We start from the raw sequence: 26,073 nt of genomic DNA on the forward strand, positions 1-26,073 counted from the left end.
CCCTCCCTTGCTCATTCTCTCTCTCTCTCTCTCTGTCTCTCTCTGTCTCTTTCTCTCTCTCCCCCCTCCCTCCCTCCCTTAAGCTCTCTCTCCAAATAAACTTAAAAAAAAAAAAAATCTGTTCCTATTGGTTTAATAAATGACACTAGAATTGAACTACTTGGAAAAAACTAAGTTAGAATACTTCCTCAGGCTAAGTGTCAAAATTAATTCCTACTATATTAAAGGATAAAATGTAAAAATTAAAAGAACCAGAAAAAGATATAGTTGAACTGTTGAACTGGAAATAACATAAATGCCCATCAGTAGGGGAATAAATGATGCCATATTCATAATGAAGTACCACAGAATCATTACAAACGATGAGGTAAATCTAAGTTTACACACCTGGAAAGATGATTATGTTGAACCTGTAAGCAGTAAATATAAGATACTAAACAATATGAGTAGAGGAATACCATTTTTATTTTTAATAATTGTGTACTTAATCCTGTATTTATGTATATATATAATAGTAAAGTTTGAAAAGTGTTAGAAAAGAAACAAGCACCCCCAAATGGAGTATTTTGTACTAAACCCCATGTCAGCAAATCAGGCTTAAATCAACCTAATCTAATTGCAGTTTCAACCTCTCCCAGGACTGTAACCTTCAGCTAGTCAATCTGGAATTACCTGGTCACCACTAGTGAGGTAATCTACCTGACAGACTTCCATCTTTCCCCAAAGCATAGTGACCTTGCCTGAAACTCTGTGCTAGACACTTCCTTTTCCACCCTGTTCTGCCTATAGAAGCCTTCCCTTTTATACAGCTTCTTGGAGCTCCTTTTTATTTGCTAGAGGGGATGTTGCCTGATTCATGAATCTTTGAATAAAGCCAATTAGATCTTCAAATTTACTCGGTTGGATTTTGTTTTTTAACAACAGATATGTACCAAACTGAGGCCCTCTAGATTACCCCTGGGGACGGGGGGGATAGAAACGGAAGGGCCAGAGGAAGCAGGACCACTTTTACTTCTCTCTATAATATTTTTAAGAATGGTAGAACTATGAATTATTTCTACTAATTGTGTTCAGTAATTAAAAAAAAAACTGAGTCTTTAAAAAAAATTTTTTTTAACGTTTATTTATTTTTGAGGAGAGAGAGACAGAGCATGAGCGGGGAGGAGAAAGAAAGAAGGAGACACAGAATCTGAAACAGACTCCAGGCTCCGACCTGTCAGCACAGAGCCTGAAATGGGGCTCAAACTCACGAACCATGAGATCATGACCTGAGCTGAAGTCGGATGCTTAACTGACTGAGCCACCAAGGTGCCCCTTCTCATATATAGTTTTAGCTATGTATATAAAATATTTATAACTTTAAAAATCTAAATATTGTTATTAAAATTCGCCACAAACAGCTCAGCAATTAAGTCACAAAAGCTACGTTTGATCAATTTCACAAAGTGCTTGGTTTCACACCCCAGAACAGAATGGCTCCAAGTGCACAAGGTAAAGGCGTGTCTGGGATATCCTCTCTTGAACTACATTCAAGTTATGAAGAATCCCACTCCATGACTACAGCTATAATCTACTTGGTGATACTGCACAGAGTGTGGTACTTGAATGTGCCAGGGTGGTCATGCAATGAGACTTCTCGCCCACAGCATAAAACAAAAGGGACTAGAATAATCTGCAACCAGAAGAGCCTGCCCTGAATTGTTTTAGACTGCTCTCTTTCCTTCATAACTATCTGAGGAGAGCTCCTCCCTATAGCTTTACATAAGACCTTTCCCCATTCTTTAAGTAGGAAAATTCTATTCCAGTTAAAGTAGAAACTGAATTATTTCATAATAAACATCACATCTTCCCCAAATAGAGTGCATGCCTTGTTTGTGTTCTTCATCCAGGTTTTAAAAACTTGATAAGACAAGATGCAGATTAGTTTCCATTTTTATTAAAGTTTTTTTTTAACTAAGGAATACATTACACTTAAAGTTCAATAACACAAATAAAGATTAGTTCTTAAATCTTCTATTTCATTTATCAAAAATGTAAACATAAAATAATTTACCACTTCTTCCCCAATCTTGACTGAACATAAAAAAAAAAAAAAAAGGAGTCATATTTTCAGGTAAATTCTTTCTTCAGAATGAGTAGCAGAGACTTTATTAAACTATATTCATCTTCCTGGGCTGCAAGGACATGGCATGGATGACTAAGTGCTCACTATGCACTGGGTTTGCGGGGCTGTGACTGAAGTCCACCTCCTCCACCAGGACTGCTCAAGTGCCCTCAGAGATGGCCCTTCTCTCTCCGTTCGGTGTCCAAGGACACGGACAGCGCTAAGGCCTTGAGCACAAGACACTGTGATGAACATGATGTGCAAACTGGCATACTCCAGGAGGCAGATCAGAGCCAGCAGTGACCTACCGAGTCTGGATGAGTGTTAGTCATAGAATATTAGAGCTAGAAAGATTCTGAGAAAGCAGCTAGTCATTTTACAGTTGGTCTCAATCAGTAAGTCTTCTAATATTGAGGAGAATATTGATAAAATTTTATGGAATACTCAGACATACTTATGTATCTTCCTAAGCCATTTAAACTTCATTAATTTGTTTCTCATCTTCAAATATTGATAAACTCTTAAGCCAACATACTAGGCTGAAACTAATTTCAAGCATAATATTTCATAACATTTGAAGAATGCCTATTTGGTTTTAACAAACATAAATATTCTTAAGAAATAAGTAAGGAAAAAGGATGCTCTTCAGGAGAATATTAGAGGGGTCTATATTAAGACAACCCTAACTGCTTGCCAGTTTCTTTAAAGCTGTCAGCTCAAGTCTGCTGACATGGCTTTTGCTGCCTTCCCGTAAATTCTGTTCTTAAAAACCTGAGAGACAAATTCACTTGATATTTTTGACATTTAGGATCTTAATACTATCAAAATGAAGCTAAATCTGAACTGAAAACTGAGGTAGTCTAGTCAGTTTTTATATGCACTCCACACGTTTTGAGTCAGAAAGGACTCCAGTCTACTATCCCCAAATCAGCTACTCTTCATTCTCCTTCCGTGCCCCAGCTGGCTTCCACAATAGTTGCAGTCTGCTAGTCTCCTCCTCAGTGAACTGCTTCTGTTAACATAAAGGGCATCCTGCCAAAGGATACTAACATTTAAACCATTTCAAATTCTTCAGTTCAAAGTAGAAGTCTAGCCCACTAATTCTGCACTGAAATCTCAGATTCTAAGTCTGTTTTTAGAATACTGACATATTCTAAGTGACTCAAATGAGCCTCTTAACACTTCTTACAGGTTCAGTGGCCTTCTAAATCTTCATGGAGTACACTATGAAGAATCAGTGATTAGCAACTATTCTCGAGACTTATTGAAGAGGAAGGAAGACACCAGAGCAGTTAGTTACCCTCAGAAACTCAAGATTTTTTAGCCTCACACTTTAGCAAGTTCCTTATTTGTGCAGAGAAAACACTAGGGGATCAGATTCCAAGCTTAATAAATATATATAGAAAAAATGTCATCTATAATATTTTCTCCAGAAAGTTATTAGTGCAAATATAATTATATCAATAAAAAATAAAGCAAAAATATATTTCAAGTATAAAAAGCACCATGCTTGGAAAGAATACTACCTAAATGGCATTACTGCACAACAGTCAAAATATAATCGAACCTACCACTGTGAATTCTCAAATCTATTCGTCATCGTATTTTTGGTGAAATTCTTTATACACCTTTGCAGATGATTCATAATCACAATAGACATATAAGTTTAGAGTTTTATAATTTTCTTTAAAAATATACTCTATGCTTTTTTCTGACCTTTAAAGTATGTGTGACAAAGGCAGAAAACTGAGCACTGGGAGGACACCATTACTATTAGTTTCTTTTTAGCTGAAGTCAGCTGTGCTAGAGACCCCCAGCACTTTACAATGACAAATACCTTCAATTTAAAACTGTATGCAAATACATATTCAAAATTAATGCGTTGAAAAACAAAAGTTGACTTTCTTTATGGTGGGGCTGCACTTTGGCTCCAATACCAAATGGTCAGTTGGAATTATTTTTTTAGTAATTATACTGCTTGCTCACTTAGCACAATTTCTTAAATGCAGTGCTCAATAACTATATGCTAAATTAAGGGTGAATGAATGAATGGATGGATGGATAGATGGATGGATGGATGAATGAATGAATGAATGAATTTGTCCAGGAGTTATGTTTATAATGCCGCAGGACTTCAGTAGCTTTGGAGACAAACTGTGCATTACTCATCATTAAAAAATTTCAAACTGGAATTACTAAGAAGGGTTGATAAGCTCCAGTACCAGAGCAGAATTACTTCTGAGGATGAGAATGTAAAGCAGGAGGTAAAGAACATCACCTCATTTCAAAGCACAGGCAATTTTCTGACTTCTGCGGACTGAGCTTTATGTTGTGGGTAAAGTGAGCCCTACTGAATAGGCCCTATACCAAACCTACACTTTGCTATTAGTAAACAATTTAAACCATCTGTTTTGACTTACGTTTTTCTTCTTATATATAAAATACTTTTCAGATAGTAAGAATTCTTCTGTTAACAATTTCTAAGCCACCTGAAAGGAATAGTTCTATTTTGTTGGATTACAGCTGTCATAACTATTTTCTGAAAAACATACAATTCTGTTTTCTTCTGTTTGTTTGCATGTCTTCAATGTTTTTACAGGGCAGAGTATTTTTCTCTCTCTGCTCCCACAGTTTTTCAAGTCATTATTAAATTACTGGAGAATACACTGGAAGGGCTACCAACATGTAATAGTTCAGGAGTAAACTGCCACACAGCTGGTTTGAAAAGGCAAGCATGGTTAAATCATAAGATTTAGCAAATTATAATTTAAAAAAACTTTTGAGAACTATGAGAACAATGATTTAAGTGTACCAAGCACAGCTATTAAACTCAATATAGGTATAATAGTGATGTAGAAACCCAATTCAATTATTGTCTATAACTCAAAGGACAATTTATACTTGTGAGGACAGGATCCACAATTTATAATTTTGTAATAATTAGCTTTTTAAAAAAAGTTACTGCAGTATTGATGAACTTTCCCATCATTTTAGGTTAATGAAAATGCTGAGGTATGTAATCACTCTGAAAATTTCACCAATTATCCCATTTTCAAAGGAAAACTTCAGGCAGGTTATATATGCTGAAAAATAGAGACATGGTGACTTGGAATTCCTTCTCCTCCTCCAAACTCTGAGGCTGTTGGGTTGCTGATGAAGAGTGACTGCTGTGAAGCTCTGCTTCAAGGTCTTATTGTAGTCAACGCTTCCAAGCCAAAGTCAGGAATGTCACTTCTGCCATCTGCATAGGTTGGCACTCACCCAGATTTTGTGCTTTGTTCAGAAGAACATGACACAAAGGAATGTCTTGAGAATTCACTTTTCCTAGTGCCATACACATAGAAGAAATCCAGCCAGCAGAGGAAATAGATTGCCCAGCAGAAGCCAGAGGGTGACCACCAGGCTAGAGGAACGGGAACAGAGATCTAGGGTTGAAAACAAGAAATTGGCTTTCTGGAGACATTTTTGGAATAAATCATACCACATAAAAATTAACAGATGAATATAGGTGATTATTAAAAGGTGAATAAGGACCACCTTCGGGAGGAGAATCAAGAATGATTCTTGACTGAAACCTAGATATGCAAAGTCATTTTCTTACATTTATGGAAAAAGAATGAAATATTTTACGCAGGAAGAAAAAATGATATAACCACCATATCAAGGTTACTTTTTTGTTAATTTTTTAAAATGTTTCTTTATTTGAGAGAGAGAGAAAGAGAGAGAGAGAGTGTGTAGGGGATGGGCAGAGAGACAGGGAGACACAGAATCTGAAGCAGGCTCCAGCCTCTGAGCTGTCAGCACAGAGCTCAATGTGGGGTTCAAACTCATGAACCATGAAATCATGACCTGAGCCAAGGTTGGATGCTTAACTGACTGAGCCACCCAGGCACCTGCACCATATCAAGGTTAAAAGCAGCACCCAAAAAAAGAAAGAAGTGTCTTCAGAAAGTATCCCAACAAAGCTAAAGATGCTACACAGAAAGTAAATTAACATCTTGGCTATTCTGACATGGGGTGCAGGACTTTCTTCCCCTTTTCTTCCTTGTCCTTTCTAAGTATGGTGACCCTATAATTTATCTCCTCAAATCAGGACATTTTGAGACAAGTGTTGAAATAAATATCTAGTCCCAAGATGGAACCACTCCTGTGCAGGGTGCCATGTCAGCAAACTGAAACTTAAGTTAATTTTTGAGTTCCTCTGCTTGACCAGAAACACAGTATAACTAGTAAGCTAATCTCCAACTGCCAAGCCAACTGAGACCTACACTTGTTTCCTTTTTCTTTGCTCTTTCCAAATATGGTCAGATATGCAATCAACTCAAGCCAAGTACTTCTTCCTTGTTTCCTGCTTGCTGTCCTTTTCCCTTATTTTGCAGTTTTCTACTCTTGAGTGTGGAGACTGCCTACTTTATGAAGTGTGAAATAAAATTTGCTTAGACCAACTAAATAGTTCTTTCTGATTAATACAAGGGAATGCTATTAATAATTATACCAGGACCACTGGCACATTGACTGTCCCAGGAAAACCAGGACATATGGTCCCTGATCTCTAAATATCTACCCATCTATCCATATTACCCCAGGCTGATATGGAAAGGCAGAAGATTGTATGGGCTTTGGGCACTAGGAATACATTAAAAAAATTTTTTTTTAATGTTTATCTTTATTTTTAAGACACAGAGAGACAGAGCATGAGTGGGGGAGAGGCAGAGAGAGAGAGGGGGAGAGAGAATCCGAAGCAGGCTCCAGGCTCTGAGCTGTCAGAACAGAGCCTGATGCAGGGCTCGAACTCATCAACTGCGAGATCATGACCTGAGCTGAAGTCAGACGCTCAACCAACTGAGCCACCCAGGCACCCCAGGAACACATTTTAATTTAGCTATGAGTCATTCTCAGGGCTAAAATGACTTCCCCAAACAATTCTCAGAATGGAAAACATTTTTGGGGCCTCCTGGGTGGCTCAGTCAGTTGAGCATCTGACTCTTGGTTTCAGCCCAGGTCATGATCTCATGGCTTTGTGGGTTTGAGCCCCACAGTGGGCTCTGCACTGGTAGTGTGGAGCCTGCTTGGGATCCTCTCTCTCGCCCTCTCTCTGTCCCTCCCTCATTTGCACTCTATCTCTCTCAAAATAAAAAAACTTTTTAAAAAAATTAAAAAAAAAAAAGTTATACACACACACACACACACGCACACACACACACACACACACACACACACAAAGTATGGAAAACATTTTTATTGTATCCAGGAGACCAGGTCAACCTGACTTTATTTTAGAAATAAGTTGTCCTTTCTAATATTTCAATTAATAAACAGCCAACCAAGCTTCAAGTCTGACTTACTTAAAAGATAAGAAAAATAAGATTTGTCTTCAGCTACACAATGAAAAGAATGATAATTGTTAAGGCACTGAAGCTCGCTCTTCTGAGCACTATGCAGTGTGGAACAAGTATTTAAAAAAAATTATTTCACTGCCTGTAAGCCAGGTAAACAATGGAGAATTTCTATTCTTCCTCAATGGAATCATGCTGGTATTTGTAAAATCTTAAAAAAAAATCCCACTTAGCTAACAACAGTCCTCAAAGTTTAGTCCTTATGTCAACAATATCAGCATCACCTGGGAAGTTGTTAAAAATGCAAATTCTGGGGGCACCTGGGTGGCTCAGTTGGTTAAGTGTCTGACTTTGGCTCAGGTCATGATCTTGTGGTTTGTAAGTTCAAGCCCCAAGTCGGGCTCTGTGCTGACAGCTCAGAGCCTGGAGTCTGCTTCGGGTTCTGTGTCTCCCTCTCTCTCTGCCCCTTCCCCTGCTCATGCTCTCTCTCTCTATATCTCAAAAATAAATAAAAACATTAAAAAAATTTTAATGCAAATTCTCAAGCTTTAACACAGATCTTCTGAATCCGAAATTCTGGGAGTTAAGGCCTAGCAATGTAACATGATTCTGATTAAATTTTGAGAACTTCTGATGTAGGACTGCACTATTTAATATGGCAACCATAGCTATATGTGCTATTTAAATCTCAGTTAATTACAATAAAATAGTTTCACACTAACATTAACCACATCTTACATGTTCAAAAGTCATATGTGGCTAATGAGTACTGTACTGGACAATGCAGACTATGGAACATTTCCATCAACCCAGAATAAATCGGATAAATTGTAGCCTAGAGCATCAGGTAAAGTGGTCTTGGCTGGATTAACAAATGGACCCTGGAGTCACTAATAACACAGGCATATCCCTTTACTTCCTGACTTTCAATTTAGCCCAAAGGAAATAGGAGAGGTAGGTATTGTTTATCTACTGTTGGTACTAAAATTTAACAAGCTATTAAAACATTAACAGCAGTTCTGGAACATTTGTTCTTCAAAAACACTACACTTTCTGTGCTAATACTAATTAAGATGAAAAAATTCAAAAAGAGGGTTTCAAAATGAATTAGAGACAATAAGATCTGGGTTTTTTTTTTTTTTTTTTTCTGAACTTCATTATTTATTAGCTATGACCATGGATAATACATTACTTAATCTCTTTATACCTTAGTTTTCTCATGTGTAAAATGATAATTCCTACCTCATTAGGTTTTGTGATGGTTAAATGCAATGATGTAGACATAAAGAATTTGGCAAAGTGTCTAACATTCAATAAATGGAAACAAAAACAACCCTTACAATCTGAAGAGACTAGAAAGAATTCAGAAATAAATCTTTCATATTCACTAATGGAAACTATCTTAGGCAATACAGAACAATCATTTAATCATATTTTAGCATTTAGAAAGTGATGACTAAAGGAGAGAGAAAAGAAGGCCAGCGTTTCACATTCTAAAAGAAATTACAAATGTAAGAAAAGTCTATGCGAACTAACACCTGAGAACAACAATAATCAGAAAAATTTAGGGAGAAGAATATCTTTTACACTTCCTCCAGAATATTGGGAGTTTTAATGTTTTAAAGGCATGCTTAAAGACCTAAAGAAATACTTTCATAAAACCGAAGGATTAGAGATGGTCATTTTTATACTTGTTTACTAAGCTTCATCATAGGTTAATTCTAATAGTATTTCTCATACAAGTACATTTAAAAAAAAGTATTAAACTGAAACAAGCTATTTACCTGAAAAAAACATTTCCTGTAAAGTTTGCCATAGTTTCTGGCACATAGTTTAATATTCTGTAAAGGCTCAGTATGCTCAGTGAACACATCAGCAAATACGGTAACTCAAGATATTTTACAATTTCAACAGTGATGTATATGTTTTAAAAGCAATGCCTAAAATGTATCCTTGTAATATTTATACATTTTTCAAAATTTGGTGGTTGTGATGCTCTTTTGAGCATGCTTCCTCATGGAAATGGGCAAGTTAACAGGGAAATCAACCACATCATACCAACACTATATCAGAAGGATAACTGATAAAGAGGGAGCAGGATAAGCAGTCTCAGGTGCAGACTGTGCAGGCATAAGGGCCTGGTGGTTTGCAATCTCGACTCTCCACCTCCTTTCAATAGATTCACTTGTCTTTGCCATGTTCCAAGAACAAGAAATAATTATCATAGCCCCTTGACCTGGTTTGGATTTCCTCTTAATCCTAGACATTCTTCTACTGTACTCCCAAGATTCTTACCCCTGAACCAGCATAAATAACTCTCTATTTCAATTCTAACTGCTAAATAGCTCAATCCTTGTTCATCTCTTGGATGATGAGATAGAGACAGATTGTTACAGTTAACTGACATTAGCCCTAAGGATGGGAACTCCATCAGAACCACCTACTTGTGGACTATCAGCCCTTCTATTCTAAGCATAGTAATTTAACAGTAACAACAAAATTAGGTCATCCTACCAGTTTCATATTAAAAGTAAGTTACCTAAGAGTATTTAGCACTACATGTACTATTTACCACATTAAAAGGACCCATGATCTTCTGTCATTTCAAACAATTCATTATGTCAGTACTATTATAACTGCACTGCAGAACACAGCAGACTCCCTGAAGTTCTGTTCAGAAAAGAGATAACATAGCAGGCTTGAGGTTGCCATCCTTCGAAAGTCCAGCTCGTAAGCTGGTGTCTGTCTGGGAACTGGTTTCCTCCAGACATCACCTTATTGCCCCTTTCCCCTTTGCTGATTCTGCTTTAACAAGTCTTTGCCATAAGTACAACTACAGGCTGAGTCCTGTGAGTCCTAGCGAACCACCAAACCTGGAGGTGGTCTCAGGCACTCCCAACACAAGTACAATCTCCTAAAACTCACTCTCTACCTAACAGCTCATATCTGCAGAAAGCCCCCAGGATTTGGGAAAGAAACTAAATCTTCGAGGTGGAGAAACTTTGAAGTGTAAATGAATGTAGCCCTCCATTTTCAATCAGACCAAGGAACAGGCAAAGGGCTACACAGTTCCATTTAAAAAATACCTCCAAGGGCACCTGGGTGGCTCAGTCAGTTAAGCATCCGACTTCAGCTCAGGTCATGATCTCATGGTTCATGAGTTCCAGCCCCACATCAGGCTCTGTGCTGACAGCTCAGAGCCTAGAGTCTGCTTCGGATTCTGTGTATCCCTCTCTCTCTGCCCCTCCCCTGCTCATGCTCTCTCAAAAATAAACATTTAAATAAATAAAATAAAATAAAATAAAATAAAATAAAATAAAATAAAATAAAGCACCTGGTAGCTCAGTTGGTTAAGTATCCAACTCTTGATTTCGGCTCAGGTCTCACAGTCATGGGATCAAGCCCTGCATGCGGCTCCCCAGTGAGTGTGAAGCCTGTTTGGGATTCTCTTTCTTCCCCTCTGTCCCTCTCCCACTCACATTCTCTTGCCCCCTCAAAATAAATAAAGTTAAAAAAACAAAAAATACCTCCAATTGAGAAAATGAAACAGTGCATGAGATCTTTATTATTCATATTCTAAAATGTCAAACTGATATAAAAACATAGGCCATTTAATTAAAATCTCATAAATCATAGGTCAAAGCCTAACTCAAGAATTTTGCTTTTATAAATCTTAATAATAGGTCATCAGCCTCAGTTTACACACTTCAATAGTAGGAAATGCCTTTTTATCAAGGTAGTTCTTTCCATTCCTCTCCTGAATCTAAAGGATTTAACTGGAATCTGTCTCCCTGCAACTTTATTCTGTTGGTCTCAATTCTACTCTCTGGAGTCTCACAGAATGAGCAAAATATACCTCAATGAAAACCACTTTGTCTCTACTAGCCAGTCTTTCTATCTTTGTGCATATTTGTGTCTCCTTGCACTTTTCTCTTCTTTGTGGGTATGTCAGTCCCTTCTTTAAGCATCTTTTTGAGTGTCTTTCCCTTTCTTTTACCTAACCTAGTTACACCACAGGCATATTGCATGTTCATAGATATTGCATGTTCAGTCCCAGACCACTACAATTAGTCAAACAATGGAATAAAGCAAGTCAAATGAAAGTTTTTGTTTCCTGGTGCATATAAAAGTTATATTTATACTGCACTATAGTCTGTCAAGTGTGCAATATTATGTCTAAAAAAATGTACATACCTTAATTTAAAAGTACTTTGTTGTTCAAAAATGCTAACCATCATCCAAACTTTCTGCAAGTTGTAATCTTTTTTGCTGATGGAGGGTCTTGCCTAGATATTGATGGTTGCTGACTTGTTAGTGGTGGGTGGTGGCTGCTGAAGGTTGGGGTGGCTGTAGCAATTTCTTAAAATATGACAACAATGACATTTGCCACATCAATTGACTCTTCCTTTCACAAATGATTTCTCTGTAGCATGTGATGTTGTTTGATAGCATTTTGCCCACAGAACTTCTTTCAAAGTTGGAGTCAACTCTCTCAAACCCCACTGCTCTTCCTCAACTAAGTTTAGGTAATATTCTAAATCCTTTGCTGTCACTTCAACAATCTTCACAGCATCTTCACCAGGAGTACTTTCCATCTCAGGGAACCACTCTCTTTGCTCATGCATAAGAAGCAACTTCTTTCTCATCCATTCAAGTTTTATCAAGAGGTTGCAGCAATCAGTCCCATATTCAGGCTCCACTTCTGATTCTGGTTCTCTTGCTGTTTCTACCACATTTGCAGTTCCTTCCTGCACTGGAATCTTGAGCCCTCAAAGTCATCCATGAGGGTTGGAATCAACTTCTTCCAAACTCCTGTTGATGTTGCTATTTTGACCTCTTCCCATGACTCACAAATTTTCTTAACGGCGTCTAGAATGGTGAACCCTTCCCAGAAGGTTTTCACTTACTTTGCTCAGATCCATCAGAGGAATCACTATCTATGGCAGCCATAGCCTTATTAGGTATATTCCTTATATAACAAGACTCGAAAGTCAAAATTACTCCTTGCTCTGTGGGCTGTGGATTGGATGCTGTGTTAGCAGGTATGAAAACAACATGAATCTCATCCATTTCCATCAGAGCTCGTGGGTGACCAGGTGCACTGACAATGAGCAGTAATATTTTAAAAGGAATCTTTTTTTTCTGGACAGTAATCTCAACAGTGGGCTTAAAATATTCAGTAAACCATGTTGCAAACAGATGTGCTGTCATCTAGGCTTTGTTGTTCCGCTTACAGAGCATGGACAGAGGAGGTTTGGTGTGATTCTTAAGAGCCCAAGGATTTTCAGAATGGCAAATGAGCACTTCGTTCACCATTCGACTTCAGGTCACCAGCTTCATCAGCCCCTAATAAGAGAGTCAGCCTGTCCTCGGAACCTTTGAAGCCAGGCATTGACTTCTCTTCTCTAGCTATGAAAGTCCTAGGTGGCATCTTCTTCCAGTAGAAGGCTGTCTAGTCTACATTGAAAATCTGTTGTTTAGTGTAGCCGCTTCCATTAATTACCTGAACTAGATCTTCTGGATAACTCGTTACAGCTTCTGTATCAGCACCTGCTGCTTTACCTAATGCTTTTATGTTATGGAGATGGCTTCTTTCCTTAAGCCTCATGAACCAACTTCTGCTAAGTTCCAGCTTTTCTTCTGCAGCTTCCTCACCTCTCTCAGCCTTCACAGAATTGAAGAGTTAGGGCCTTGCTCTGGATTAGGTTTTGGCTTAAGGGAATGTTGTGGCTGGTTTGATCTTCTGTGCAGACTACTCAGACCTTCTCCGTTATCAGCAATAAGGCTATTTCACTTTCTTTATCATTTGTGTATTCATTGGAATATCACTTTTCATTTCCTTCAAGAACTTTTCCTTTGCATTCACATCTTGGATAACTGACACAACTAGCTTTTGGTCTATCTCAGCTTTGACATGCCTTCTTCATTAAGTTGAATCATTTCTAGTTTTTTATTTAAAGTGAGAGACATGTGACTCTTCCTTTTACTTGAACACTTAGAAGACACTGTACAGTTATTAACTGGCCTAATTTCAATACTGTTGTGTCTCAGAGAATAGGGAGGCCCAAGGAAATGGAGGGAAATGGGAATCATTGGCCAGTGAAGCAGTGAGAACACACACATTTATCAATTCAGTTCACTGTCTTATGAGTGTGGTTCCTGGTGCCCCAAAATAACAAATTATAATAGTAATATCAAAGGTCACTGATCATATATCACCAAAACAAATATAATAGTTAAAAATTTCAAATTTTGTGAGAATTACCAAAGTGTAACAGAGAGACCCGAATTGAGCCAATGCTGTTGGAAAAGTGGTGCTGGCAGAGTTGCTGATACAGCTGCCACAAACCTTCCATGTGTAAAAAATGCAATATATCTGTGAAGTGCAATAAAGTAAAGCAGAATGAAATGAGGGATGCCTGTATAACTGAAAATATATTTAATTGCTTTATGTGTTTAATGAACAGAATTTTGTTTACTCTGAATTTCAAAATGAATGGTTGAAACATTCAGTTTTTGTAATTTTTTTTAAAGGACATTTTCCTTTTTTTAATGTTTATTTATTTTTGAGAGAGAGAGAGCAGGGGAGGAGCACAGAGAGGGATACAGAAGATCCAAAGCTGGCTCTGTGCTGACAGCAGAGAGCCTGATGCGGGGTTTCAACTCATGAACCACGAGGTCATGACCTGAACCAGTCAGATGCTTAACAGACTGAGTCACCCAGGCACCCCTACATTTTCTTTTCTTTTTTAAAGTTTATTTGTTTTGAGAGAGAGAGAGAGAGAGAGAGAGAGAGAGAGAGAGAATGAACAAGTGGAGTAGGGGCAGACAAAGAGAGAGAGAGAAAATCCCAAGTAGGCTCCATGCTGTCAGTACAGAGCCTGATGCGGGGCTCAAACCCATGAATCGTGAGATTATGATCTGAGCTGAAATCAAGACTCGGTAGCTTAACCGACCGAGCCACCTAGGTACCCTGAGGTTTTGTAATCTTGAATGAATTTTTTTTGTTTTTTGCAAGTCATAAGGTCTTTAGACCAAAAAGTTCCTTACTCTTGCTACTGAACAGAAATGTCACATTTACCCACTTTCAATTTCTAGCAATGGTGGGAAGGGGCTTTCCCATAAAACTGCAATTAGAAGACAAGATGCTCAACTTGTTTTAGAGTTTCCTTGAAGGTAATTTTCAACATTATATAAGAGAAGTCCCTCTCTTTACTCCACCCATAGAGACTACTCACCCAGTGGTAGAGCTCGGGTCAGGTTAGCAGCTGGAGGATCTGTTTCTGGAGGACAGAGCTCACAGAAGTCCCAGCATGACGGGCAGAGCAGGTTACCATCGTGAATCCAGCCATTCATCTGAATACTGACGGGGAGGACCTGCCCAGCCCGACTACACAAATATGAAGTGTTCTGAACCCAAACTGTCAGACCTTGGGGAGAACAAGAAACCTTCAAATAGGAAAAAAAAAAAAATCAGATCAGTTAGATTCCATATATAATATATGAGCCTTCCTTCACCTACAGGAAAATACATTACTAAAAATACTGACTATAAAACAATTTGGGGTATAGGGAGGTCTTTAATCTCATATAAAGAACGCTAAGTTATTCAGGTTCTAAAATACACTCTGTGGTAGTTGTTCTTAAATTTTTAGTTTAGCATTTTCAAAAAAATCTGAGGAAATCTATGGATACTTTTCAGTACATATACAAGATAACACACAACTTTACATACAATTTGGATTCACAGACCCCTGAAACCAAGTTATCAAGAATAACATTTCTGTAGGGGTGCTGGCTGGCTCAGTTGGTGGAGTGTGTGACTCTTGATCTTGGGGTTGTGAGTTTGAGTCCCACCATTGGGAATGGGTGTAGAGATTACTTAAAATAAATAAAATCTTAGGGGTGCCTGGGTGCCTCAATCGGTTAAGCATCCAACTCTTGATTTCAGCTCCTGTCATGATCTCTCAGTCAGTGGGATTGAGCCCTGTGCTGGATTCTTTGCTGTCGGAGTAGAGTTTATTTGGGATTTTCTTTCTCCCTTTCTGCCCCTCCCCTGCACTTGTTCTCTCTCTCTCTCTCTCTCTCAAAATAAAAAATTTTTAAAAATAAAATCCTAAAAAAAAAGAATAACATTTCTATAGATCCTAGTATTCTCATTATACTTCACCTTAAATCTCTGTCAAAGAGCCATTACTCAAGTCATTTTCTCCACAAGTCACAAATTTTGTAAATCAAAATTTTATAATATATTTTAAATTATAAATATATATGCTCATTGTAAAAAGAAAAAAGCATACAGCACAGAAATGTACACAGTAAAAAAGTTCTTTATTCTTTTCCTTATCCTAGATCCTTCGCTCAGGTATAAAAATGGTCATAGTGATTTTATATGGACTGGTAACATCTTCAAAGGCAGGACTTGGGGCACCTCAGTGGCTCAGTCGTTTGCATAAGTGTCTGAATCTTGGTTTGGGCTCAGGTCATGATCTCACAGTTTGTGAGTTTGAGCCCCACATTGAGCTCTGTGCTGACATTGTGTGCCTACTTGGGATTCTCTCTCTCTCTACCTCTCTCTCTGCCCCTCCCATGCGCATGTTCTCTCTCTCTCTCTCAAAATGAATGAATAAACTTAAAAAAAAAAAAAGTGCTTAAAGGTAGGACTCATATTTTAACTGCGGGGGTAACTAATAAAATCAGATTTTTTTTCTTTTTATTTTAGAGAGAGAGAGCATGAGTGGGGGAAAGGGAGAGAGAAAGAGAATCTTAAGCAGGCTCCATGCTCACCTGGGATCATGACCTAAGCAGAAATCAAGAGTCGGCTGCTCAACTGACTGAGCCACCCAGACACCCAAGTCAATTTTAAAAAGCAAACACATTAAAACTAACTTTAAAAAAATGTTAAATGTGTCTTCTTCACAGTTGTTTTATAAAAGACACATTAATGCCAATTATGCTACTTCACTTTAAATATTTCCGGAACTTCTCTCCTGGGCCTATCCTCAAACCAAGTGTATGATTTTGAGTATGTTTGATGGTGGTAAATTTTTACTTTGCAAGTTGATACGGTTTTTAGAAATACCAAAAGTTACCCAGAACCAAGTCTGGTAAAGTTGACTAAATCAGTTAACATTAAATTAATATAGGTGTGATGCAAAATACTAAAACTGATTTTCCTAGGAGGCTTATAAACTCTTTCTAAAGGCAATTTCAAAAGAGGAGTTCCATAAGTACATTTCAACAATGGAGTCATCTTTGAAATAACTCAATCATGAACTAAGTTTAAGTGTAATGCTCATTTGGAAATTTAAGTTATAATAAGTTCAAGAAAACAAATGACAACAAAGTATAACCTCTTCCATAAGTCTGTCATTCAATGACCCACATCTAGGAAGCACCACCATAACTACAGTGCAATGTAATCATTCTTTTAAGTGAGAACTGACTGAATATTGTGCTTTGTGGCTGAAAAGGATACCAAAGAAGTCTGTGACCCAGTACCTGTCCTCTAGCAGCTTTAACTGAAGAGAAAAGGGTGGCATATAAATTCCACCCACCCACCCCCCCAGCAAATTTAACAGTGTTAAGCTGTTTATGATTAAGAGTCAATGTTGGAAAATGGAGGGACTGTAAAGTATCCTTCAAAGACAGAAGACACTTTGAGACTGAAAAATGAAGGAGGCAACTCCATACACTTTATATAGTTTAATTCAGGGTAACTTACTGACAGCATGATCAGGTGGATGGTGATTTGGACAGTTGTGCAGCTATTCTCTGCAAAGTCCAGTCCTTAGTCTACATATTTTATAGAGGAAGGGGACGAGCAGAAGGGTATGTAGTAAGATCAAAAGGCTTACATGCACTTCAAAGGGTTCACATGCATCCAATAGACAGCTAATCTTTAACAGACCTTGTGGTACCATCTGTGCGTCAGGAGGAGGAAAGACTATGTTATCTCTAACAGATTCACAGGAGGCCAAAGCAAGCCTCCCGCATTCCAGCTTTGGCAGGCATTTCTAAGGTATACATATTAATCTCCAAGAGGCCTGGAACACATAGCCCCAAGAGAGGTCATCAATCATACATGAAGAAGATTGAGGGCTAAAGATGGAGTCAGTACTGTCAGCATTCCTACAGTCAATAAATGGTAGAAACAAGCAATAAAGCTTAGAAAGTTTCATGGAAGAAAGAGCATTAATATCCTAAAGATGTGCACAGAATTTGGATCACGGTGAGGAAGAGATGTGACCTGGTGGACTGTGTCAGAATCTGGGTGGGTAAGGAGGGTAATTATGTAGGGGTGGGAAAAGGTGAAAGGGATGTGGTTAGATCAAATAAGCATACTGAGGACAATGAGAGTCAGATTTCTCTCTGTGAAAGGAATTACAAACATGGAAACAGAGAAAACTAAACTGAACCCTTTAGGGTTGGACTGGAACCAAAGATACTGGTACAAACTCAGTTATATATATGTATGTGTGTGTGTGTGTGTGTGTGTGTGTGTGTGTGTACACACACACACACACACACACACACACATACATATGAATATACAAGCAAATTACATACATACATCTATTTCCCAGATCTGTTCACCAAGAGGGCTTGGGGAGTAGCTATATCCTAGTGACAATGCACAGTACATCTAACAACGGATCTTAGTCTCTTAAATACCACACTTCACTAAAGAAACTAGAGCTTTTTGGGGCGCGTGGGTGGCTCAGTTGGTTATGTATCTGACTCTTGATTTCAGTTCAGGTCATGATCTCACGATTCAGGAGTTCTAGCCCCACGTCGAGCTCTGTGTTGACAGTGCAGAGATTCTGGGTGTTTGGGATTCTGTCTTTCTCTCTCTCCGCCCTTCCCTGCTTGCTCTCTCCCTCTCTCTCTCTCAAAATAAATAAACTTAAAAAAACAAAAACAAAAACAAAAAACTAGAGCTTCTTTTTTTTTTTTTTTAATTTTTTTTTTCAACGTTTATTTATTTTTGGGACAGAGAGAGACAGAGCATGAACGGGGGAGGGGCAGAGAGAGAGGGAGACACAGAATCGGAAACAGGCTCCAGGCTCTGAGCCATCAGCCCAGAGCCCGACGCGGGGCTTGAACTCACGGACCGCGAGATCGTGACCTGGCTGAAGTCGGACGCTTAACCGACTGCGCCACCCAGGCGCCCCAAAAAACTAGAGCTTCTTGAAGAATTTGTTGACTCAAGAGCTGCATGTGCTAGAATATCTTGCACCAGAAAGCAAGGAAACATTCAAAGAAAGATGGGGAAAGACCAGAAGGACATAGAAACCTGAAGGGGCTTCCTCTGGCCAAATCTGGGGGAAATTGAGTATCAAAATAAATAATGATAGTAATGGTAATATCTTTAATAAAATGGATTCCATGACTCAATGCTGATATAACTGTATAAATTAGTAAAATGAAAGTATGGTAAGAAAAATTTATTGACACAGTACTTCCCTGCAAAATATTTATTGATTACAAAGGGAATTAATAAGAAAAGAGTAATTGATAGTGAAGAAGCCTGGGAGAGACCAGCAAGTTAACATCACCAGTAAAAGGACAAATCATGAGTGTACCACCATAAGAACATGAGCATCACTTCTGTGATATTACTGCCCAAAATACATGACCTGAATTTCATCATGAGGAAACATATGACAAACCCAAAGTGAGATACATCTTAGAAAAAAATGACTTATAGTTTTTTTAAATGTCAGGGTTATAAAAATCAAAAAAAGACTCAGGAAGTGTTCCAGACTGAAGGAGACCAGAGACAGGACAACTATGCAACATGTGATATTAATCCAGATCCTATAATACAAGGACATTATTGGGACAATTAGCAGAACTTGAATAGGGCCCAAGAATTAGATGTATCAGTGTTAATTTCCTAATTTTTAAAATAGTATTATGGTTATATAGGGGGATGTCTTGTTTAAAAGAAATGCACAAAGTACATGGGATTGAAGGTAAAGCACATCAGCAATTTGCACTTAAATGACTCAGAAAAAACATTTTGTACCATTCTTGCAACTTCTCTGTCAAAATAAGTAAAACAAACAACAAAAGGCAAAACAGCTAATCCATGTTAACTGTTTGGAATTCATACATATTTTCCTATATAAATGGTGGTTAGCATTAAATTAGTAAAATTAAATTAGCAAAATTAACTGACAACTCTAAGTACAGGGAAGCCAAGTACATTTGATTTTTGTAGATGGTATTGCAAATTTGCATAATCCCTTTGTGGTACTGGTGGTGTTGACAAACCATTAAAATTGCCTGAAGAGGGGTTGCCTGGCTGGCTCAGTTGGTAGAGCATGTGACTCTTGATCTCAAGGTCATGAGTTCAAGCCCCACGTTGGGTATAGAGCTTACTTAATAAAGAAATGAAATATAATAAAATAAAATAGCCTGAACGGGTCATCCTCCTATTATAGTTGCCAATGTTCTAGCTTTATCCCATTAAAAAATTTTTTTAATGTTTTTATTTATTTTTGAGACAGAGAGAGACAGAGCACAAGTGGGGCGGGGGGCGGGGGGAGCAGAGAGAAAGGGAGACACAGAATCTGAAGCAGGCTCCAGGCTCTGAGCTGTCAGTACAGAGCCCGACGCAGGGCTCAAACTCATGGACTGTGAGATCATGACCTGAGCTGAAGTCAGACGCTTAACCGACTGAGCTACCCAGGAGCCCCTAGCTTTATCCCTTTTAATTTAATATTTTCACTTATGGGAATTTAGAAAAATAATTTTTTTAAAAAGGTAAGATAAAAGCATAGTATCATGAAAAGTGAAAATTAACTCAATATACAACAAGGAAATGACTTCCCTAATGATGATATTTTAAAAAGATGCAACGAAATTAGTCAAAGACAAATATCATATGACTTCACTCATATGTGTAATTTAAGACACAAAACAGATGAACAGAAGGGAAGAGAAGCAAAAATAATATATAAACAGGGAGGGGGACAAAACATAAGAAACTCTTAAATATAGGAACAAACTGAGGGTTGCTGGAGGGGTTGTGGGAAGGGATGGGCTAAATGGACAAGGAGCATTGAGGAGGACACCTGCTGGGATGAGCACTGGGTGTTATATGTAGGGATTGAATCACAGATTCTACTCCTGAAATCATTATTGCACTATATGCTAACTAACTTGGATGTAAATTAAAAAAAAAAAAAAAATTAAAAGTAAACAAACAATTGAAAAAAAAAAGATGCAATGTCTTGGGGGGGGGGGGGCGGGCCTGGGTAGCTAAGTCAGTTCAAAGTCTGACTTCAGCTCAGGTCATGATCTCCCAGTTTGTGAATTTGAGCCCTGCACTGGGCTTGCTGCTATCAGCTCAGAGTATGCTTTAGATCCTCTGTTCCCCTCTCTCTCTCTGCCCCTCCCCCTACTTATGCTTGCTCTCTTTCTCTCAAAAATGAATAAACATTTATTAAAAAAAAAAAATGCAGTGTCTTATGGCCATTGGGGCATCTGGCTGACTCAGTTGGTAGAGCATGTGACTCCTGTCATGAGTTCAAGCCCCATGTTGGGGGTAGAGTTTACTAAGGAAGGAAGGAAGGAAGGAAGGAAGGAAGGAATGAAGGAAGGAAGGAAGAAAGGAAGGAAGGCAGGAAGAAAGGATGGAAGGCAGGAAGAAAGGATGGAAGGCAGGCAGGCAGGCAGGAAGAATAGTAATTTTTATTACTGGGAAAACTTGGAAAAGGTGTTTTGTTCTACATAAGTACTAAGTAAAGGCAGTAAAACAAAATTTTATATTATGATTATAACCAGGTCAAAACTATGAATTAAATAAACAAATATATCTTCAAAGGAATTTATCAGAAAATGGTTGTTGGATTACAGTTATCAGACTATAACTGAAAAGTATTTATTTTGAATTTTCATCTATAAGGTTTCAAAGATAATTTTATATGAATTGTATGATGTCTGGATTATATCTCAATAAAGCTGTTACAAAAAACTAATTTTATAAGTAACTTTAAAAGTAATAATTAAATTCCCAGCTACATAAGTCCATTTATATCTTGCAGCTGAAATGGTACAAAAAATTCTTCTCAGTTCTCAGGATCACACTTTCCTCCCTGACATCCATTAGTAGAGTATGGAATATTCTTTAAGTTGGATATTCATAAGTTATAGAATGTCATATCTTAGTAAGTTTTTAATAAGGTGATGCAGTCATTTAAGGTAGTTTATTACTTTTGGATTTCTAATTGCAAAGGAGAAAAACAATTATTAATCTGTAGCTGATTTATTAATTCTTAAATCCATGCTTTCCTCAGATCTTATAAAATAAAATTGCAAATTTTTTCCATTACAAAGTAATATTTGTTTAAGAACAAAATTATATATATTCCATTATATATTCCAATATATATATTCCAAGTAAAATTAATATAAAACTTGCTGATATATAACAATTATATATGTATTTTTAAACAAGTGGAAAAAGGTAATTTCTCAAATAAATGACAATATTTTCACACATAAGTAAAGTAATATTTATATAAACAAGGTAAGTTAAAGAATTAATCAGTAAATTATATAAAAATATAAAATGTATTTTAAAATATAAAAACCATATAATGAGATAAATTATATAATATTTGATAATAATTATTAACAATCATATAGTTTACCTGATAACATCCACTCCCCCAGTCTGGGTAACTCAGCTTCCTCTCACACTTTTCCATGACAAATGCGGATTTCTGAATTAGACAAACTGAATGAGGTCCATACTTTTCAGCACCATAATTTTTAAAAAGGTCTGAAGCAAACCAGAGAACTTTTCTTAAAAATTGAGTTTTGGTTCAAAGAACAAACTGAAGCATTCCATTTTTATGGTTAAAAGTTGCTTTAAAAATCAAGCATGTTTGGGCTGCCTGGGTGGCTCAGTCAGTTAAGCTTCTGACTATTGATTTCAGCTCTGGTCATGATCTCATTGTTGTGAGACAGAGCCCCCATTGGGCTCTGCACTGACAGTGCAGAATCTGCTTGGGATTCTCTCCCACCCTCTCTATCTCTCTCTACCCTTCCCCTGCTCATGTGCACGTGCGTGCGTATGCGTTCTCTCTCTCAAAATAAATAAATAAATAAACTTAAAAGAAAAAAAGATTCTTTCTCCAGCTCCTCTGCCCCTCCTTTACTTGTGTGTGGCTTGCTCTCTCTCTAAAAAAATAAAATCAAAAATTAAAATAAAAATCAAACATGTTTAACAGAAATTTTCAATTAAAAAAATTAAGAGAAACAGGGCTCCAAAATCAAACTAGGTTCTCAATAAAGGACTTGGTGGGAAGAAATTATTCTATCAAAAATGGGAGATAAAACTGGGCTTAAAGTATCTAAGTTAGGTATGCCTGGGTGGCTCAGTCAGTTGAGCATCTGACTACAGCTTAGGTCATGATCTCACAGTTCGTGGGTTTGAGCCCCACATTGGGTTCCGTGCTAGCAGTGTGGAGCCTGCTTGGGATTCTCTCTCTCTCTCTCTCTCTCTCTCTCTCTCTCTCTCTCTCTGTTTCTCTGACCCTCCCCTACTTGTGCTCTCTCTCAAAATAATAAACTTAAAAAAAAATAAAGTATCTAAGTTAGATATACAGAAGAAATGGCACAAAGAATCGTCTTTACTGGTAGTCTAAATAGGAGTCACCTCCCAGATGACCCATGATAGATGAAGCCAACTGACTTATAAAATGAAGGCTTTTTTGGGGATGTTGCAAAACTTTTTGCAAAGTTTTCTTGCATTTTTATCTCATGCTATCTGCTGGAAGTCCATACATAAGATGCTGATCTAGTCTCAGACTAAACACAAACATGCAGGGGCGCTTGGATGGCTCAGTCGGTTGTGCGTCTGACTTTGGCTTGGGTCATGATCTCACATTTCATGAGTTCAAGCCCTGTGTTGGGCTCTGGGCTGCAGCCCAGGGCCTGGAGCCTGCTTTGGATTCTGTGTCTCCCTCTCTCTCTTCCCCTCCCCAGCCCATGCTCTGTCTTTCTCTCTGAAAAATAATTTTTTTTTTTAATTAAAAACACAAACACATAGAGGGATAGGGTGGATTAAATGACCTCTAACTAGCTAATGGACAAATGAATGAGGCTCCTTAAGCCCTAGCAAAAATTTGCTCTTTACACTTAGTACAAGTAAGTTTCATGTTTTGAAAACAGAGAGTTCTTACAGATAAGTATTTTATGTCAGTTTTGAAAAATCTTAATTATATAAGCTAAGAAGGAAAATGTAAAACAGAATTAAAGAGAACTATTGTTTTGTGTGTTTGTGAGTATTTCAAAGTCCTTGAAAAACAAAGTGGTCAGTGTCAAAAAAAAAAAAAAAAAGAAAGAAAAGAAAAGAAAAGAGAGTGCTCAGCAAACTACAACCCTCAGGCCAAATCCTGAGGGCTACCTGCTTTTATAAATAATAAAATTGTATTGGAGCACAGCCAGTAATTTACACATTAATTTATATGTTGTCTATAACTACTTTCACACTGTAACAGCAGAGTTCATAATTCCAACAGAGACCATATGACCCACAAAGTTTAAAATATTTACTATCTTTCTCGTTACAATAAACATTTGCCAATTCCAGCTCTAAAATAGTAAGATGTGACACTATCTTTGGCAAACCCAAAATTGACAGATCTCTGCATTGCTCAGTGTTAACACTGAACTGCTGAATAGTTACAAGTTTTTAAGACATTTATTAAATGGGTGAGTGATGAAAAAAATGACTGTACAAATCCAGTTAAATCTACCAGGTTTAGAAATAAAAGGAAAACCCATTATAGAAATTTAAAATGTAGAAACGGAGTCTGTAATAAAGTATGGAATGGCAGGGTGGGGTGGGGGGGTGGATAAAAAGGACCAGGTTACAGATTTTGATGACCACAGAGTGAGAAACCACCTATTGCTCTTTATTAACATAAGATGTGGTAACATTTTGTTTACAAAGGTGAATACCCAATTGTTATACTCTTTATGTGTATTAAAAGGGAATAAATAATATGGTAATACATCTTACAAGCCATGGGACAACAGTATTATCCTAATACCTGGAGAACAACCTGTTACTTCTAAATTACATAAAATGCACAGTCCTGAAAAGAGAAAAAAATGGGATACCTACTATGATTTAACAAAAAGAGCGTTGCTTTGGAGTATCTTACACAGGCACCAATTAATTATACTATTTAGTGTCTCTTCATTTACCTGTGAAATTGAATAATATCTTCTCTATCAGGTTTTAAAAAAAAAAATTTAATCTTTATTTATTTTTGAGAGAGAGAGAGACAGAATGTGAGCTGAAGAGGAATAGAGACGGAGACACAGAATCGGAAGCAAGCTCCAGGCTCTGAGCTGTCAGCACAGAGCCTGATGTGGGGCTTGAACTTACGAACCACAAGATCATGACCTGAGCCAAAGTCGGATGCTTAACCGACTGAGCCACCCAGGCACCCCTCATCAGGTTTTTAGAAGAATAAAATGATAAAAATGAAAGTGCTCTGCAAATGAAATATCATGCAGATATAAGGTGTAATAAAAAAGTAGCGCATGCACACATGTGCAAGTCTAACAACCCTTGTTATATGTCATAGTTCGAAGCATTTACTATGTGAATTCATTTATTAGTTCTCACAGCAACTCTGTAAGACAGGTACTACTATCCCCTTTGTACAGGGAAGAAACTGAGGCACAGAGAAGTTAAGTTACTTCACAAATGGATACCAGTGGAACCACAATACAAATTCAGACAGTCTGGCTCCTGGGTCTATGTCCTTAATCCCTATTTTATATTGCTGATATGTTATTTTAATATGTATATAACATTTCATTTCACTATACTACTAACCTGGTTGATTTTCCAATATCCTACAATCTGAGCTGCGCTGATATTCACCACTTAAATGCCAACTGAATTCCTGACTGAAAGGGCAGTAGTCGGCAATTTCTACTGAACCACCATAATAAGGCAAGTCTTCTGCAGGTATTCCACTTAGTTTGTCGAAGTACTACAAAAAAAAATTATTAGGAAGACAGGAAAGTAAGAAACATTCTATATAATCAAACAGGCAATTTGTAGCAACCCTCTAATGCTGTATAACGCAAAAAAAGATATTACTGTACTTTTCTTCATATGTCATAGAACATAAAGAACATAGTCTACCTGAGGGATATTTCAAGGTTGTTGTAGTTTTAGAAAAAGCAAGGTAAGTAAATTAGTCTATGTTTTTTATTAGATGACAAATTTGACTAATGTTTTTAAAAGGATGAATAGGAAGAGTTTTATGAGGTGACAAAACACATACTAATCCAGAGAATTAACATACTTTAAATATAACGCACTTAAAGTATTATCAGAAGACTTAATTTACGTGTTGTTTTGAGAAACTTGAAAAAATAAAACTGTGAGAATATGAATGAGATCATACCTATAAAACACTTGGAACACCAAAGGAACAAGGCTCCAGATAAATTTTAAAGATTTCACATGTACACTAACTCATTGAATTATATTCCTATGCCTAGAAATAGAGTTGCCATCTTATGATGATGTCTGAAGCATTCAGTGGCATCATGAACATATGCAGGAAAGCTCAACATTTAGCAGCAATC

The 26,073-nt window shown here is 37.4% G+C and overlaps 1 protein-coding gene and 1 non-coding gene across 5 annotated transcripts in view; one reads left to right on the forward strand and one right to left on the reverse strand.

Annotated features, from left to right (window-relative positions):
• LMLN (leishmanolysin like peptidase) overlaps positions 1-26,073 on the reverse strand; it is a 135,504-nt gene that overhangs the window by 48,897 nt on the left and 60,534 nt on the right. The window contains exons 14-17 of one of the 4 annotated variants that reach the window (XM_045502398.1): positions 25,310-25,469; positions 22,104-22,234; positions 14,679-14,889; positions 1,953-5,529 (exon numbers count right to left, since the gene is read on the reverse strand). In XM_045502398.1, the coding sequence (XP_045358354.1) occupies positions 5,429-5,529; positions 14,679-14,889; positions 22,104-22,234; positions 25,310-25,469 (603 nt within the window). In that variant the 3' untranslated portion in view covers positions 1,953-5,428. Of the gene's footprint in view, positions 1-1,952; positions 5,530-14,678; positions 14,890-22,103; positions 22,235-25,309; positions 25,470-26,073 lie in introns of those variants that run through there. The other 3 variants (XM_045502397.1, XR_006718383.1, XM_045502399.1) reach the window with 3 other exon arrangements.
• Positions 19,745-19,817, forward strand: TRNAK-CUU. The gene has a single exon. It is a non-coding gene; the product is annotated as a tRNA-Lys (tRNA).

The sequence above is a fragment of the Leopardus geoffroyi genome, chromosome C2 (assembly GCF_018350155.1).
Source record: "Leopardus geoffroyi isolate Oge1 chromosome C2, O.geoffroyi_Oge1_pat1.0, whole genome shotgun sequence".
Lineage (NCBI taxonomy): Eukaryota > Metazoa > Chordata > Mammalia > Carnivora > Felidae > Leopardus > Leopardus geoffroyi.